The sequence below is a fragment of the Erinaceus europaeus genome, chromosome 16 (assembly GCF_950295315.1).
Source record: "Erinaceus europaeus chromosome 16, mEriEur2.1, whole genome shotgun sequence".
Classification (NCBI taxonomy): domain Eukaryota; kingdom Metazoa; phylum Chordata; class Mammalia; order Eulipotyphla; family Erinaceidae; genus Erinaceus; species Erinaceus europaeus.
Window position 1 is genome coordinate 20,488,175 of NC_080177.1, and position 18,471 is coordinate 20,506,645.

Sequence of the window (18,471 nt, forward strand, 5' to 3'; positions counted from 1 at the left end):
TCCCATTTAACAATACAACCCCCACTATTTCATTCATCATTTTTCATGGACCTGTATTCACCCCACCCACCCACCCACCCCAGAGTCTTTTGCTTTGGTGTAATACTCCAATTCCATTTCAGGTTCGACTTGTGTTTTCTTTTCTAATCTTGTTTTTCAACTTCGGCCTGAGAGTGAGATCATCCCATATTAATCCTTCTGTTTCTGACTTATTTCACTCAACATGATTTTTTCAAGGTCCATCCAAGATCGGCTGAAAACGGTGAAGTCACCATTTTTTACAGCTGAGTAGTATTCCATTGTGTATATATACCACAACTTGCTCTGAATGACTCTGAAAATGTCCAATAGTTCTAGGTTATCTATCTCTTCATTTAGCTCCCTTATGTCTTTACTGATTTTCTTCCTGGATGATCTGTCAAGTTGAGATAGTGGGGTGTTGAAGTCCCCTACTATGATTGTGTTACTGTTAATATATTGCTGTAGCTCTTTCAGTAGAAGTTTGATGTATTTACATGGCTTCTCATTGGGTGCATAGATGTTAATAATTGTTAAGTCCTCTTGATTGACTGATCCTCTGAGCATTAAGTAGTGTCCATTCCTATCTTTTTTAATCTTATGTATTTTAAAGTCTATCATGTCAGATATGAGAATAGCTGTTCCTGCCCTTTTTTGTGGGCCATTGGCTTGAATGATAGTTTTCCATCCTTTCACTTTAAGTCTGTGTTTGTCTTGTTACGTTAGGTGAGTTTCCTGTAGACAACATATTGTTGGGTTGTGTTTTCTGATCCATCTTCCTACTCTGTGTCTTTTAATAGGTGAATTCAGGCCATTGACATTTATTGATATCAAAGGTTGAAGATATTTTAACGCCATTCTTGTAGAGTTTTAGAGTGTTTTGATATATGTTCTATTTGTGGTGGTCTGGTTGTTTATAGGAAACCTTTCAGAACTTCTTTCAAGGCAGGCTTGGTGATGGTTGCTTCCTTCAACTGTTGCTTGTCTGAGAAGGTTTTGATGCTTCCATCTAGTCTGAATGACAATCTAGCAGGATATAGTATTCTTGGCTGAAAGCCTTTCTCATTGAGCACTCGATAGATATCTTGCCATTCTCTTCTGGCCTGTAGTGTTTGGATGGAGAAGTCTGCTGCTAATCTTATGGGTTTTCCTTTGTAGGTGACTCTTTGTTTTTCTCTTGCAGCCTTGAGGATCCTTTCTTTATCCTTATTCCTTTCCAATCTAAGTATGACATGTCTTGGTGTCTTTAGGTCTGGGTTAATTCTGTTTGGGACCCTCTGAGCTTCTTGAATCTTTATGTCTTTGGTGTTGTCTAGACTAGAGAAATTTTCAGCTATTATGGCCTGGAGAATGCTTTCTTCCTCCCCTTCTCTTTCTTCCTCTGGTAAGCCAATAATGCGTATATTGTTTCTTTTGAAGTCATCCCATAGGACTCTGTTGTTGTTTTCAGCATCTCTTAATCTCTTTTTGAGATCTCTTACTTCTTTTTTAGTTGTCTCTAATTCATCCTCAGTCTTGCTAATTGTGTCTTCAGCCTCATTGATTCTATTCTCTCTGCCCTCTACTGCTTTCTGGAGTTCATCTATTTTGTTGCCCTGCTCTGATACTGTTTTAGCTTGTTCAGCTAGTTGCCTTCTTAGCTCAGCGATTTCAGCTTTCAGCTCTCTAATAACCATGAGATTATTAGAATTTTCTTCCATATTCTCATTTGTTGTTCCTGCATTTCTGATTACAATTTTTTCAAATTCTTTACTCACTCCTGTTATTATTTCCTTGGCTAATGTTTGGATGTTGAACTCGTTGTTTTGTGCTTCACCCTCTGGAGGACTTTTAGCTGGACTCTTGTCCTGGTTCGAGTCTCCAATATTTTTTCTTGTTGTTTTAACCATTTTATATAAGTTAACAGTTTTTTCAATCCCTGAGTTGGAGTTCAGTGGTGTAAAAGCCTTTTTTTTTCCCCCTGTAGGCTATGGGAGCCTGAGGGCTTTTAAACTATCAATTGGCTTCTTTGTTTAATCACTGACTCCTGACCAAGAAATAAAGCAGGGTGTGGCAGAGATAATCCAGTGGTTATGCAAAGAGACTTTCACAGCCCCTCAGCTATGCCACAGAGGTATAGGTCTTCTCCTGAGTTTCCCGGTTAGATCTCTGTGCCCTGGTGTCCCTCCCTGTTGCTGCTCCAGATTCTGAGGGTAGTAGCAATGGAGACTCAGAGTTGCACTTGGTGAGTCTCTGGGGAGTCCTTTCCTCCCTTCAGCTGTCCCCTTGTTGGTGGAGCAGACCGGAGGTGGTGTCTCCACTGACAAACTGTTGAACTGTGAGCAGTCACTTAATCTCTCCTTAGGCCCCTCTCTCCTCTCTGTCACCAGCCACGCGTGCTTGTACTCACGGGTGATTTACTGGGTTCCTGTGGTCATTCTAGTCCTGTCTTGTTTCGGTCCGGGTGGTCTCCAAAGTTTTTTAAATTTGTGATGAGTAGTAGATTACTATAGTTGCTTTAGATTGTAAGATTACAAAAAAAAAAAAAAAAAGCAGAACAACATGTTTAATAAACTGGAACCATAAAGTTGGAATAGATAGAATAGGTTAAAGTAGGGGAACTTAGGGTGGAAGGAAGCTAGGAAGCCTATTTTAGGAATGTTCCTAGGAGCCTATCTTATTTATTTATTTATTTATTTATTTATTTATTATTATTTTTTAAAATGTTTTACATTCAACAGTAAATACAATAGTTTGTACATGCATAACATTCCCCAGTTTCCCATATAACAATACAACCCCCACTATGTCATTTATCATACTTCATGGACCTGTATTCTCCCCACCCACCCACACCCACCCCAGAGTCTTTTACTTGGGTGCAATACGCCAATTCCATTTCAGGTTCTACTTGTATTTTCTTTTCTGATCTTGTTTTTCAACTTCTGCCTGAGAGTGAGATCATCCCATATTCATCCTTCTGTTTCTGACTTATTTCACTCAACATGAATTTTTCAAGGTCCATCCAAGATCGGCTGAAAACGGTGAAGTCACCATTTTTTACAGCTGAGTAGTATTCCATTGTGTATATAGACCACAACTTGCTCAGCCACTCATCTGTTGTTGGACACCTGGGTTGCTTCCAGGTTTTGGCTATTACAAATTGTGCTGCCAAGAACATATGTGTACACAGATCTTTTTGGATGGATGTGTTGGGTTCCTTAGGATATATCCCCAGGAGAGGAATTGCAGGGTCATAGGGTAGGTCCATTTCTAGCCTTCTGAGAGTTCTCCAGACTGTTCTCCACAGAGGTTGGACATTCTCACCAGCAGTGCAGGAGGGTTCCTTTGACCGCACAACCTCTCCAGCATTTGCTGCTGTTATCTTTTCTGATGTATGACATTGTCACAGGAGTGAAGTGATATCTCATTGTTGTCTTTATTTGCATTTCTCTGACGAGCAGAGACTTGGAACATTTTTTCATGTGTTTCTCGGCCTTTTGATCTCTTCTGTGGTGAATATTCTGTCCATGTCCTCCCCCCATTTTTGGATGGGGTTATTTGTTGTCTTGTTGTAGAGTCTGGCAAGCTCTTTATATATATATATTGGTTACTGAACTCTTATCTGATGTATGGCATGTAAAGATCTTCTCCCATTCTGTGAGGGGTATCTTGGTTTGGGTAGCGGTTTCTTTTGCTGTGAAGAAGCTTTTTAATTTGATGTAGTCCCATAGGTTTATACTTGCCTTAGTCTTCTTTGTAATTGGATTCGTTTCATTGAAAATGTCTTTAAAATTTATGCAGAAAAGAGTTCTGCCAATATTTTCCTCTAAGTATTTGATAGTTTGTGGTCTAACGTCCTTGATCCACTTGGAATTTACTTTTGTATTCGGTGAAATACAGTGATTCAGTTTCATTCCTCTGCATGTTTCAACCCATTGTTTCCAACACCATTTGTTGAAGAGACTCTGCTTTCCCCATTGAATAGTCTGGGCCCTTTTGTCACAGATGAGATGACCATAGGTGTGGGGCCTCATTTCTGGGCTCTCAATTCTATTCCACTGGTCAGTGTGTCTATTCATGTTCCAGTACCAAGCAGTTTTGATGACAATGTCCCTATAATACAGTTTGAGATCTGGGAGTGTGATGCCTCCAGTTCTGCTCTTTTTTCTCAAGATTGTTTTGGCAATTCTAGGTCTTTTCTGGTTCCAGATAAACATTTGTAGCATTTTTCTATTTTCCAAAAAAATGTGGCTGGGATCTTTTTTTTTTTTTTTTTTTTTTTTCCCACCCACCCACCCACCCCAGAGTCTTTTACTTTGGTGTAATACTCCAATTCCATTTCAGGTTCGACTTGTGTTTTCTTTTCTAATCTTGTTTTTTTTTATTTTTTTATTATTATTATTTTTTTCTCCTCTCAATTTCTGCCTTACCTACTGAAAATTAAGGGGAGAAAGAAGAAAAAAAAAAAAAGGAAAAATGGTCACAGGGAGTGGTGGGTTTGTAGTGCTGGCAACAAGCCCCAGTGATAACTAACCCTGGTAGGAAAAAAAAAATTTAAGAAAGTGTTTAGAAATTTGCTTAATGTTGTGAAGGACCAAAATGCACAGCAAAAAATATTAGTTAATGAATTAACTTTAAGCACTTTCCTTAAATGTGGAGTTAAGAAAAGGCTGTTGCTATTGTTTAATATTGTGCTTCAAGTCCTAGCTAATAGAATACAGTTTGTATAAGAAGATGTGACATTAAGAATTTGTTCAGAAAGATTCATTTACAAAAGAGTAAGAAAGTTAAAATTATTTGTCACCTTATGGCCAACCACATAAAAACATCCAGTAGAAACAACAAACTACTAAAATAACAAGAAAGTAACAGGTGACAAAGGTGCACTTTGCTACTTCTTCCATACTACTTCTAAAATACGTTTGTATTTTTTTTTCTCAGTCAATTTCTGCTTTGCGTTTCTACTTCTTCTTTTTTTTTTTTTTTTACATGCATAACATTCCCCAGATTCCCATTTAACAATACAACCCCCACTATTTAATTCATCATTTTTCATGGACCTGTATTCTCCCCACCCACCCACCCACCCCAGAGTCTTTTACTTTGGTGTAATACTCCAATTCCATTTCAGGTTCGACTTGTGTTTTCTTTTCTAATCTTGTTTTTCAGCTTCGGCCTGAGAGTGAGATCATCCCATATTCATCCTTCTGTTTCTGACTTATTTGACTCAACATGATTTTTTCAAGGTCCATCCAAGATCGGCTGAAAACGGTGAAGTCACCATTTTTTACAGCTGAGTAGTATTCCATTGTGTATATAGACCACAACTTGCTCAGCCACTCATCTGTTGTTGGACACCTGGGTTGCTTCCAGGTTTTGGCTATTACAAATTGTGCTGCCAAGAACATATGTGTACACAGATCTTTTTGGATGGATGTGTTGGGTTCCTTAGGATATATCCCCAGGAGGGGAATTGCAGGGTCATAGGGTAGGTCCATTTCTAGCCTTCTGAGAGTTCTCCAGACTGTTCTCCACAGAGGTTGGACCAATTGACATTCCCACCAGCAGTGCAGGAGGGTTCCTTTGACCCCACACCCTCTCCAGCATTTGCTGCTGTTACCTTTTCTGATGTGTGACATTCTCACAGGAGTGAAGTGATATCTCATTGTTGTCTTTATTTGCATTTCTCTGACGAGCAGAGACTTGGAGCATTTTTTCATGTGTTTCTCGGCCTTTTGGATCTCTTCTGTGGTGAATATTCTGTCCAATTCCTCCCACCATTTTTGGATGGGGTTATTTGTTGTCTTGTTGTTGAGTCTGGTAAGCTCCTTATAAATGTTGGTTATTAAACTCTTATCTGATGTATGGCATGTAAAGATCTTCTCCCATTCTGTGAGGGGTCTCTTGATTTGGGTAGTGGTTTCTTTTGCTGTGAAGAAGCTTTTTAATTTGATGTAGCCCCATAGGTTTATACTTGCCTTAGTCTTCCTTGTAATTGGATTCGTTTCATTGAAAATGTCTTTAAAATTTATGCGGAAAAAAGTTCTTCCAATATTTTCCTCTAAATATCTGATAGTTTCTGGTCTAACATCCAAGTCCTTGATCCACTTGGAATTTACTTTTGTATTTGGTGAAATACAGTGATTCAGCTTCATTCTTCTGCATGTTTCAACCCATTGTTTCCAACACCATTTGTTGAAGAGACTCTGCTTCCCCCATATAATAGTCTGGGCCCCTTTGTCAAAGATTAGATGTCCATAGGTGTGGGGCCTCATTTCTGGGCTCTCAATTCTATTCCACTGGTCAGTGTGTCTGTTCATGTTCCAGTACCAAGCAGTTTTGATGACAGTGGCCCTATAATATAGTTTGAGATCTGGCAGTGTGATGCCTCCGGTTCTGTTCTTTTTTCTCAAGATTGTTTTGGCAATTCTAGGTCTTTTCTGGTTCCAGATAAACATTTGTAGCATTTGTTCTATTCTCCTAAAAAATGTGCTTGGGATCTTGATGGGGATAGCATTAAATTTGTAGATGGCTCTGGGTCATATATTCATTTTGATGATGTTAATTCTTCCAACCCATGAACATGCAATATCTTTCCACTTCTTTGTGTCTTTTTCAATTTCTTTGAGTAGTGACTCATAATTTTCAGTATACAAGTTTTTCACTTCTTTGGTTAGGTTTATTCCTAGATATTTTATTGTTTTTGTTGCTATAGAAAAAGGAACTGATTTCTGGATTTCAATTTCTTCTAACTTAGTGTTTGCATAGAGGAATGCCACTGACTTTTGAATGTTAATTTTGTAGCCTGACACATTACTGTATTGCCTGATGATTTCCAAAAGCTTCTTGATGGATTCCTTAGGTTTTTCTATGTATACTACCATGTCATCTGCAAATAAGGAGAGTTTGACTTCTTCTCTTCCAATCTGTATGCCTTTAATTCCTTGCTCCTGCCTGAGTGCTATGGCAAGAACTTCCAACACTATGTTGAATAGTAATGGTGATAGTGGGCATCCCTGTCTAGTACCTGATGTGAGTGGAAATGCTTCCAGTTTTTCACCATTGAGTATGATGTTGGCTGTAGGTTTGCTATATATAGACTCCACTATCTTCAGGAATTTTCCATCTATTCCCATTTTTTGTAGTGTTTTGATCATAAAGGGATGTTGTATTTTGTCAAAGGCTTTCTGTGCATCTATTGATATGACCATGTGGTTTTTGGTCTTGCTTTTGTTGATGTGGTGGATCACATTGATTGATTTACGTGTATTAAACCAACCTTGCATGCCTGGGATAAACCCCACTTGGTCATGATGAATAATCTTTTTGATATACTGTTGTATCCGGTTGGCTAGAATTTTGTTCAATATTTTAGCATCTTTGTTCATCAGAGATATTGGTCTGTAGTTTTCTTTTTTTTTAATATTTATTTTATTTATTTATTCCCTTTTGTTGCCCTTGTTGTTTTATTGTTGTAGTTATTATTGTTGTTGTCATTGTTGGATAGGACAGAGAGAAATGGAGGGAGGAGGGGAAGACAGAGAGAAGGAGAGAAAGATAGACACCTGCAGACCTGCTTCACCACCTGTGAAGCAACTCCCCTGCAGGTAGGGAGCCGGGGTTCGAACCGGGATCCTTATGCCGGTCCCTGTGCTTTGCGCCACCTGCTCTTAACCCGCTGCTCTACAGCCCGACTCCCCTGGTCTGTAGTTTTCTTTTTTGGTTGTGTCCCTGTCTGTTTTTGGTATCAGAGTGATGTTGGCTTCATAGAAGCTGGCAGGGAGTATTCCAGTGTCTTCAATCTTCTGGAAGACTTTTAAAAGTAGAGGTTTTAGAGGTAGTAGAGGTATTAGAGGTAATAGAGGTAGTAGAGGTAGTAGAGGTATTAGAGGTAAGTAGAGGTATTAGGTCTGTGTAGAGGTATTAGTTCTTCTTTGAAGGTTTTCTAGAATTCATTTGTAAAACCATCTGGTCCAGGACTTTTATTTTTGGGGAGGTTTTTGATAACTGTTTCAATTTAATTAGCTGTGATGGGCCTGTTCATGTTATCCACTTCCTCTTTACTTAGTTTTGGAAGTTGGTAGGTATCTAGGAACTCGTCCATTTCTTCCAGGTTCTCTAGCTTGGTGGCATATAGTTGTTCATAGAAGCCTCGCATAATATGTTGAATTTCTGCGGTGTCTGTTGTTATATCTCCTCTTTCATTTACTATCCGATTTATTTGGGTCTTCTCCCTTTTTTGTTTTGTGAGTCTGGCTAAAGGTTTGTCGAATTTGTTCACTCTTTCGAAGAACCAACATTTACTTTTGTTGATCTTTTGTATGGTTTTCCTATTCTCAATGTTATTTATTTCTGCCCTAACTTTAGTGATTTCTGTCCTTCTGGTTGCTTTAGGGTTCCTTTGTTGTTCTTCTTCTAGGTCTTTAAGATGTGCAATCAGGCTGTTTATTTGTGCCTTTTCTTGTTTCCTAATGTGTGCTTGTATAGCTATGAACTTCCCTCTTAGGACTGCTTTAGCTGTGTCCCAAATATTTTGATAGCTTGTGTCTTCATTTTCATTGAACTCTCGAAACATTTTGATTTCTTCCTTGATTTCCTCTTTGACCCAGAAGTTGTTAAGAAGTGTACTGTTGAGCTTCCACATTTTGGGACTGTTACTAATCTTTTGTTGATTGTTAAGTGTTAGTTTAATTCCACTGTGGTCTGAGAAGATGCTTGGGATGATTTCAGTGCTCTTGAATAGGCTGATGCTGTCTTTGTGGCCTAACATATGGTCTATCCTTGAGAATGACCCATGTGGATTTGAGTAAAATGTGTATTCCAGTTTCTTGGGATGAATGACTCTGAAAATGTCCAATAGTTCTAGTTTATCTATCTCTTCATTTAGCTCCCTTATGTCTTTATTGATTTTCTGCCTGGATAATCTGTCAAGTTGAGAAAGTGGTATGTTGAAGTCCCCTACTATGACTATGTTACTGTTAATATATTGCTGTAGCTCTTTCAGTAGAAGTTTGATGTATTTAGATGGCTTCTCATTGGGTGCATAGATGTTAATAATTGTTAAGTCCTCTTGATTGACTGATCCTCTGAGCATTAAGTAGTGTCCCTTCCGATCTTTTTTAATCTTATCTATTTTAAAGTCTATCATGTCAGATATGAGAATAGCTGTTCCTGCCCTTTTTTGTGGGCCATTGGCTTGTATGATAGTTTTCCATCCTTTCACTTTAAGTCTGTGTTTGTCTTGTTGAGTTAGGTGGGTTTCCTGTAGACAACATATTGTTGGGTTGTGTTTTCTGATCCATCTTCGTACTCTGTGTCTTTTAATAGGTGAATTCAGGCCATTGACATTTATTGATATCAAAGATTGAAGATATTTTAACGCCATTCTTGTAGAGTTTTAGAGTGTTTTGATAGATGTCCTATTTGTGGTGGTCCGGTTGTTTATAGGAGACCTTTCAGAACTTCTTTCAGGGCAGGCTTGGTGATGGTTGCTTCCTTCAACTGTTGCTTGTCTGAGAAGGTTTTGATGCTTCCATCTAGTCTGAATGACAATCTAGCAGGATATAGTATTCTTGGCTGAAAGCCTTTCTCATTGAGCACTCGATCGATATCTTGCCATTCTCTTCTGGCCTGTAGTGTTTGTATGGAGAAGTCTGCTGCTAATCTTATGGGTTTTCCTTTGTAGGTGACTCTTTGTTTTTCTCTTGCAGCCTTGAGGATCCTTTCTTTATCCTTATTCCTTTCCATTCTAAGTATGATATGTCTTGGTGTCTTTAGGTCTGGGTTAATTCTGTTTGGGACCCTCTGTGCTTCTTAAATTTTTATATCTTTGATGTTGTCTAGACTAGAGAAGTTTTCAGCTACTATGGCCTGGAAAATGCTTTCTTCCTCTCCTTCTCTTTCTTCCTCTGGTAAGCCAATAATGCTTATATTGTTTCTTTTGAAGTCATCCCATAGGACTCTGTTGTTGTTTTCAGCATCTCTTAATCTCTTTTTGAGATCTCTTACTTCTTTTTTAGTTGTCTCTAATTCATCCTCAATCTTGCTAATTCTGTCTTCAGCCTCATTGATTCTATTCTCTCTGCCCTCTACTGTTTTCTGGAGTTCATCTATTTTGTTGCCCTGCTCTGATACTGTTTTAGCTTGTTCAGCTAGTTGCCTTCTTAGCTCAGTGATTTCAGCTTTCAGCTCTCTAATAACCATGAGATAATTAGTATTTTCTTCCATATTCTTATTTGTTGTTCCTGCATTTCTGATTACAATTTTTTCAAATTCTTTACTCACTCCTGTTATTATTTCCTTAGCTAATGTTTGGATGTTGAACTCGTTGTTTTGTGCTTCACCCTCTGGAGGACTTTTAGCTGGACTCTTGTCCTGGTTCTAGTCTCCAATATTTTTTCTTGTTGTTTTAACCATTTTATATATTATGTTATGAGTTCCCTTTATCAATACTTTTCAAATTATTGATCACTATTGCCTGGATTGACTTTTGTCTAAGTAAGTTAATTAAAGGGTTCACAGTGGTGGAAGTTAACAGTTATTTCAATCCCTGAGATGGAGGTCAGTGGTTTAAAAGCCTCTTTTTTTTTTTTTTTTTTTTCCTGTAGGCTATGGGAGCCTGAGGGCTTTTAAACTATCAATAGGTTTCTTAGCTTAATAACTGACTCCTGACCAAGAGATAAAGCAGGGTGTGGCAGAGATAATCCAGTGGTTATGCAAAGAGAATTTCACAGCCCCTCAGCTATGCCACTGAGGTATAGGTCTTCTGAGTTTCCTGGTTAGATCTCTGTCCCCTGGTGTCCCTTCCTGTCGCTGCTCCAGATTCTGAGGGTAGTAGCAATGTAGACTCACAGTTGCACTTGGTGAGTCTCTGGGGAGTCCTCTCCTCCCTTAAGCTGTCGTCCCCTTGTTGGTGGAGCAGACTGGAGGTGGTGTCTCAACTGATAAACTGCTGAACTGTTAGCAGTCACTTAATCTCTCCTTAGGCCCCTCTCTCCTCTCTGTCACCAGCCACACGTGTTTGTACTCACCAGTGATTTAGTGGGTTCCTGTGGTCATTCTAGTCCTGTCTTGTTTTGATCCCGGGTGGTCTCCTTTGGTATTCCTAGTTGATCCGGGAGAGGAGAGGAGAGGAGAGGAGAGGAGAGGAGAGGAGAGGAGAGGAGAGGAGAGGAGAGGAGAGGAGAGGAGAGGAGAGGAGAGGAGAGAAAGCGATCTGCTGCTCGTAGCTCTGCCTCCGGAAGTCGAATTCCCTAGGAGCCTATCTTAATAATCTTTGCTTGAGCTTGATGTCTAAGATAGGGGTGTAGTAGAAATATTATCTGGAGAGATAGTATCAGAGTTGAGAGTAGAACTAAGAAGCGGTATTAGGGCAGAGAGTTGCTTGCAAACTTGAAGGTATATAAAGGCAATTAACTGTTTACCACAATGATCTAACTCAGGGTCTATATCTATGTATGTAAACATACATAGATATATATGTATATTTAGCACAGGGACATGTACAAGTGCCGGATCCCTGTCAGTCTGAGCTTATGGTCCATAGTCACAGCTGGGAACATTCTTTTTTATTTTTTTATATTTATTTTATTTATTCCCTTTTGTTGCCCTTTATTGTTTTATTGTTGTAGTTATTATTGTTGTTGTCGTTGTTGGTTAGGACAGAGAGAAATGGAGAGTGAGGGGCAAACAGAGAGGAGGAGAGAAAGACAGACACCTGCAGACCTGTTTCACCGCCTGTGAAGCGACTCCCCTGCAGGTGGGGAGCCGGGGTTCGAACCGGGATCCTTGTGCTCTGCGCCACCTGCACTTAGCCCGCTGCACTACAGCCCGACTCCCAGCTGGGAACATTCTAAGCTGCACTCATTTCAGAACCAGTCTTCCTCAAGTGGCAGAGTAGGAATGACCCAGGCTCCTCCTTTGAAGAGTGGGGCAGTCCAGGCGGGGTAGGTCGCATAATGGTTATGCAAAGAGACTGTCATGCCTGAGAATCTGAAATCCCAGGTTCAATCCCCACCACCACCACCACCATAAACCAGAGCTGAGCAGTACTCTGGTGTTAAAAGGGAAGAAAAGGAAAGAAAAAAAAAAGTGGGGCAGTCCTATTTGTTCTTTTTATTTTAGGCAAGAGAGATATTATAGCCCTGCTCCTCTATCCATGGAGATTCTCATGGTGCTTACACACTCATATGTGGTTCAAATTCCTTGCTTTTTTTTTTTTTCTTTCCCTGCTGGGGCTTTTTGTGCTTGTTTAATTCTACTGCAACTGGTGGACTTTTTAATTTTTTAGTTAATTAATTAATTGGAAAGAGACAAATCAAGAGGGAAGGGGGAAGATAGAGAGGGACAGATACAGAGACGCCTGCAGCACTGCTTCACTGTTTGTGAAGCTTCCCCCTGTAGGTTAACTGGAGGTTAGAACCCAGGTGATTGTTCACTATAATGTGTGAACTTAGCCAGGTGTGCCACCACCCAGCCCCCATAGTCTTCTTTTTTTTTAAAAAAAATTTATTTATTTTATTTATTTATTTAAAATATTTATTTTATTTATTTATTCCCTTTTGTTGCCCTTGTTGTTTTATTGTTGTAGTTATTATTATTGTTGTTGTTGTTGGATAGGACAGAGAGAAATGGAGAGAGGAGGGGAAGACAGAGAGGAGGAGAGAAAAATAGACACCTGCAGACCTGCTTCACCGCCTGTGAAGCGACTCCCCTGCAGGTGGGGAGCTGGGGCTCGAACCGGGATCCTTATGCCGATCCTTGTGCTTTACGCCACCTGCGCTTAGCCTGCTGCGCTACAGCCCGACTCCCCAAAAAATTATTTATTAATGAGAGAGAATAAAACCAGAATATCACTCATGTGATGCCAAGGCTCAGACTTGGGAACTCATTCTTACAAGTCCAATTTTTTAAAAAAATATTTATTTCCTTTTTGTTGCCCTTGTTGTTGTAGTTATTATTGCTGTTGATGTCATCATTGCTGTATAGGACAGAGAGAAATGGAGAGGGGGAGGGAAGACAGAGAAAGGGAGAGAAAGATAGACACCTGCAGACCTGCTTCACCGCCTGTGAAGCGACTCCCCTGCAGGTGGGGAGCCGGGGGCTCGAACCAGAATCCTCATGCCGGCCTTGCGCTTTGCTCCACCTGTGCTTAACCCGCTGCACTACCGCCTGACTCCCGCAAGTCTAATGCTTTATCCATTGCATCACTCATGAGGCTTTTTTGTTTTCCTACAGCACTGCTTAGCTCTGACTTATGGTGGTGTGGGGAATTGAACCTGAGACCTCCAAGACTCAGGCATGAAGGCTATTGATAGACCATTGTGCTTTCTCCCTGGCACTATTCTGGGACTCTTGTTTCCTTATTCTGATTAATAAAATATAAGTGTATTATTTTTTTAAAGTTATTCATTGGATGGAAACAGCTAGAAATTCAGAGGAGGGAAGAGATAGAGAGGGAGAGAGACAGAGAGACACCTGCAGCCCTGCTTTACCACTTGTGAAGATTTCTCTCTACAGGTGGGGACTGGGGGCTTGAACCTGGGTTCTTGTGCATTGTAACATGTGCGCTCGACCGGGTGTGCCACCACCCAGCTCCCTGTTACATTCTTTTTAAACATTCCTGGTTTGGGGTAGTTCCATTTCTAAACGCCGGAGTGAGGTGTTTGTAATAACTAATTTTCACCTTTTGACCTTGTATGAAAAAGAAGCAAAAGTAAAAATAGTCACTAAAGTTAACTGCTTTTACCCACTTGAGAAGAATTTCTTTCAGGAAACTGGGATTTGGCTCTTGATCACCAACTGCTCATCAAATTCTCTGAGTGGCTGTGTCTGAGAAAAAGAAATGAACTGGAGTATTAATGGACTGTTTTCACCTGGTTTGATTTTTCTTTCAGGTATCAATCACGGAGATCTCAACGACCATAACATCTTAGTAGAGCCCAGCACGTCAGCCTCTGAAGATGCTGCATATCAAGTGTCTGGGATTTTAGACTTTGATGACATGAGTTATGGCTACTACGTGTTTGAAGTGGCCATTACCATCATGTATATGATGATTGAAAGTCAGGATCCCATATCAGTAGGAGGCCATGTCCTCGCAGGTTTTGAAAGCATTATCCCATTGACAGCTGTAGAGAGAGGTGCTTTGTATCTGCTTGTATGCAGTCGCTTTTGCCAGTCACTTGTCATAGCTGCATACTCTTGCCAGCTACACCCAGAGAATCAGGAATATATCATGATAACTGCAAAGACCGGCTGGAAGCATTTACAGCAAATGTTTGACATGGGTCAGAAAGCTGTAGAAAAAATCTGGTTTGAAACTGCTAAGTCATATGAATCTAAGATTTCCATGTGAATGGGTCTGAGTTCACTTGTACTTGAGTAATGAAAAACACAATAGGACTAAATCTAATTCTTTGAAAGATTTTATTGTACAGCTAAAAGTGAATAATAGATGGAGCAGATCAATGCACATAAGAATGCTAATGACTTTAATCTCATTCTTTTTTAAACTTAAGTACTGTATGAGCAAATATGTCTTTCTGTGGGTCTCATGTACCTTGTGTGTAATAGAAAATATACAGAATGGCGTTTTGAGTCAGAAACTCACAAGTTTTTTATATGCATAAGAGACTGTTGTGCTCTTTTCTCTCCTCCTCTTCTTTTTTTTTTTTTTATTGCCACCAGAGTTATCACTGAGGCTTGGTGCCAGCATACAAATTCACCACTCCTAGTGGCCATTTTTCCCTTTTCTATTTTATCTGATGGAACAGAGAGGAATTGAGAGGGTAAGGAGAGATAAGAAGATAGATACTGCAGACCTGTTTCACTGCTCATGAAGCAGGTGGGGAGTGGGGCCTTGAAACTGGGTCCTTACACATGGTAACGTGTGTGCTCAACCAGGTATACACAAATGCCTCTCCTCCTCCATGGTTCTACCTTTCCACCCTCATCTCCCCCCCCCCCCCCCCACGTATTTAAGAGAAATGTCTTGCTCTCAATCTCATCACCTTTTTTCTTTTTTCTTATCAGAGCAGTGCTCAGCTTTGGCTTATGGTAGTGTGGAGGATTGAACCTGGGACTTTGGTCACTCAGGCTTCAGTCTCTGCATAACTCTTATGCTATTTACTCCTTCTCATAACCACTTCTGACACCAAATGTGTGAGATTTTTCCTCATCAAACAGTTCTGATGCTGTTATTCAGAGTTGGCATAAACCTCACAGGTTAAGGCCTTGGTCCACAAACTGCCTTCTTTTCAGGTTCCAGTTACAAGTACCAGCTGATTCTTGAGTCAAAGTTTCTCACAACCTCCTCAATTTGATCATTTGCTAGAATAGCTCATAGAACTCAGGGAAACACTTTATCAGTTCATCAGAAAGGGCACAGATAAACAGCTGGATGAAGACGGACGTGGGTGAGATCTCAAGGGTCCTAAGCCCAGAAGCTTCTGTCCCTGTTGGTGTGCACCACTCTGTTGATGTTACTAGAAGCACTCGCGAAACCAGAAGTTCTCTTCACTCTTTTAGTTTGGGCTTTTCTTAAGGCTGCAGTACACGTGATTAAATCATTGTTGATTTAGTTAAATCCCAGCCCCTCTTCTCTTTTCAGCCCTCTGATCACTTGGTTGTTACTTCTTGGCAATCAGTCCCCATCCTCCAAGAGCCACCTCAGTCACATAAATTCTGGTTGGTGCAGTTCAGAGAGAGTTGCTAACAGGAAAAAAAAGACCCTCTTCTCATCTCTGTCATTAAGGATTTTAGGTGCTCTTTGCCAGAATTTTAGACAAAGACCATGAATTCTACTTCACTGAATTCCTAGCTCAAATATTGTCAATCACTATTTCCACATTTAAATATTTGTTGTCTTGCATTTATATCTTACTGTTTGTTGTTTGTCAATAACTTGTCAATCAGTTCTATGTAGCATATAAATTATTTGATGAATAAATTGAAAAATATTTCACACTATCTTTAAGATCTGTTAGCAAACCTTTAATAAAGATTTGTTGAATGAACATTTTTGGAACAGTCCCTGGTTATTTCAGCCAATGGAAAGTGTCAAATGACAAAATGAAAACGAAAAGTTGTATGTCCTTTATTCAAAGAAATGTCTAGGGATTGAATTCCTTTCAACTAGTGGATGGAACATTCTTCCTAAGGGATTTTAGGCAAATTTTAATTTTTTTTTTAATTTTTAAATATTTTCCCTTTTGTTGCCCTTGTTTTTTATTGTTGCTGTAGTTATTATTGTTGTTGTTATTGATGTCATCATTGTTACATAGGACAGAAATGGAGAGAGGAGGGGAAGACAGAGAGGGACAGAGAAAGAGACACCTGCAGACCTGTTTCACCACCTGTGAAGCGACGCCCCAGCCGGTGGGGAGCCGGGCTTGAACTGGGATCCTTTCTCTGGTCCTTGCGCTTTGTGCCACATGCGCTTAACCCACTGCATTCCTCCCCAACTCCCTGCAAACTTTAATTTTATAAAGCCTTAGAAGTAGCAGTGGTAGGGAGGACATACTGGGCTGGGGTATGTGTACTGTGTACACGGTAATCCTAAGATTAGGGAAAGTGACTGAGGGGAAGCACCCTTGCCACATTCTAAGGGAAGCATATGAGATAAGAAATTATGAAACTTTATCATCCTATTCTCTCTCAAAAATATTTTAATGAGAGCTATAGACACACACATACACACATAATCACTGTTCAGCTCTGGCATATGGTAGTTCTGGGGATAGAACCAGGGACCTCAGAACCTCAGCCATGAAGAAACTTTAACTTCCCCCATTAACTTCAGAAAATAAATTATTATTTTTAAATTTTCTTTATTGGGGAATTAATGTTTTACATTCAACAGTAAATACAATAGTTTGTACATGCATAACATTCCCCAGTTTCCCATTTAACAATACAACCCCCACCAGGTCCTCTGTCATCCTTTTTGGACCTGTATTCTCTCCACCCACCCACCCCAGAGTCTTTTACTTTGGTGCAATACGCCAATTCCAGTTCAGGTTCTACTTGTGTTTTCTTTTCACAGAAAATAAATTCTAGTGTTGAACGCATTCTACAGCCTGGCCTTAAATATCTTCCTCCTTTATTTTCTGTACTGTTTCCTCTAGTATGACCAGACTGAACTATCTCACCCAAACTTGTCAAACCCAATTCTTCTGTCATTTTGTCTCAACTGATCTCTTTTGATTTGAGGAGACCTTGTCAGTTTGCAGGCTGAAGAAGGTGGCAGGGATCCTCAGAGATTCTATAAATTACACTGATTTTGGGAGTCGGCGGAAGCGCAGCGGGTTAAGCGCACGTGGTGCAAAGCCAAGGACTGGTCAGGATCCCATTTCAAGCCTCCGGCTCCCCACCTGCAGGGGAGACGCTTCACAGGCGGTGAAGCAGGTCTGCAGGTGTCTCTCTGTCTCTCTTACTCTCTATCTCCCCCTTCTCTCTCAATTTCTCTCTGTCTCTATCCAATAACAAAGTTAAAAAATAAAAAAACCTTAAAAAATTACACTTATATTTGGGGATGCTTTTAGAAAACCCTGACTGGTTATAGCCCTTTGCCATTTCATCTTGGATAACCTCCCTGTGTGCCTGGGAAGCAGAAATGACAGGAGACCTCAAAATATAACTCATTCCAAGGCTACGTCCTTTTTCTTTTTTTTAACCAGAGCACTGTTCAGTTCTGGCTTATGGTGGGCGGGGGATTGAACCTTGGACTTTGTACTGAGTGGTGCTGTGGGGTTCGATTTCCTCTTCTCCTTTCTCTCACTTTCTTCTCTCATTAATAAAATAAATAAGTTAACATATACTATATATAAAGTAACAAAGTAACAAAATAACAAAGTAAGTAGAAAGGATAGCATAACGGTTACGCAATCAGACTCTCATGCCTGAGGCTCCAAAGTCCCAGGTTCAATCCCCCGCACCACCATAAGCCAGAGCTGAACAGTGCTCTGGTAAAAAAAAAAAAAAAAAAAGGATATGAATGTCAGAAGAGACCAAAGTGAAAATTCTCCCATAAGGTGTATAAACTCCCACCGTAGTTGACTTTGCATTCCAGAAACGCGGGTATCAGCAATAAAAGTGGAAGCCAAATCCAAGAAGAGAAATGTTGAGAAGGTGAAAGGCAACGTCTGATGTCCCTGGGACCCTTCTGAGAACAGTGCAGGGATGGTTAAGCCGAGAATAGGCGGTCCATGTTGTTGCTATCCTATTTGGCTTTTGACTCAACAGTAAAGGGAAAGAAAGTGAAAACAGAACACAAAGCATAGGGGAGGGTAACTAGCTGAAAACCCCACTTTCTCCTTAGTCGGGGCCTTCCAGTCCTCCCGGTGCCAGAGCATAGATCCCGCGCGCCGAAGACACCTGTCCGAACGCGGGAAGCCCAAGCCCGCTGCTCCCACGAGGGTATCGGGCTCTGGCCCCGCCTTCCCCGGGGACTTCCGCGTCCTCGGCGGCCCC

The 18,471-nt window shown here is 40.3% G+C and overlaps 1 protein-coding gene across 2 annotated transcripts in view; it reads left to right on the top strand.

Annotated features, from left to right (window-relative positions):
- The window catches only part of HYKK (hydroxylysine kinase), a 43,014-nt gene extending 26,996 nt beyond the window's left edge, over window positions 1-16,018 (top strand). For both annotated transcript variants that reach the window (XM_016189413.2, XM_007525780.3), the window contains one exon: window positions 13,896-16,018. In XM_016189413.2, coding sequence (XP_016044899.1) covers window positions 13,896-14,356 — 461 coding nt within the window. In that variant the 3' untranslated portion in view covers window positions 14,357-16,018. The remainder of the gene's footprint in view (window positions 1-13,895) is intronic.
- Window positions 16,019-18,471: the final 2,453 nt, after the last annotated feature.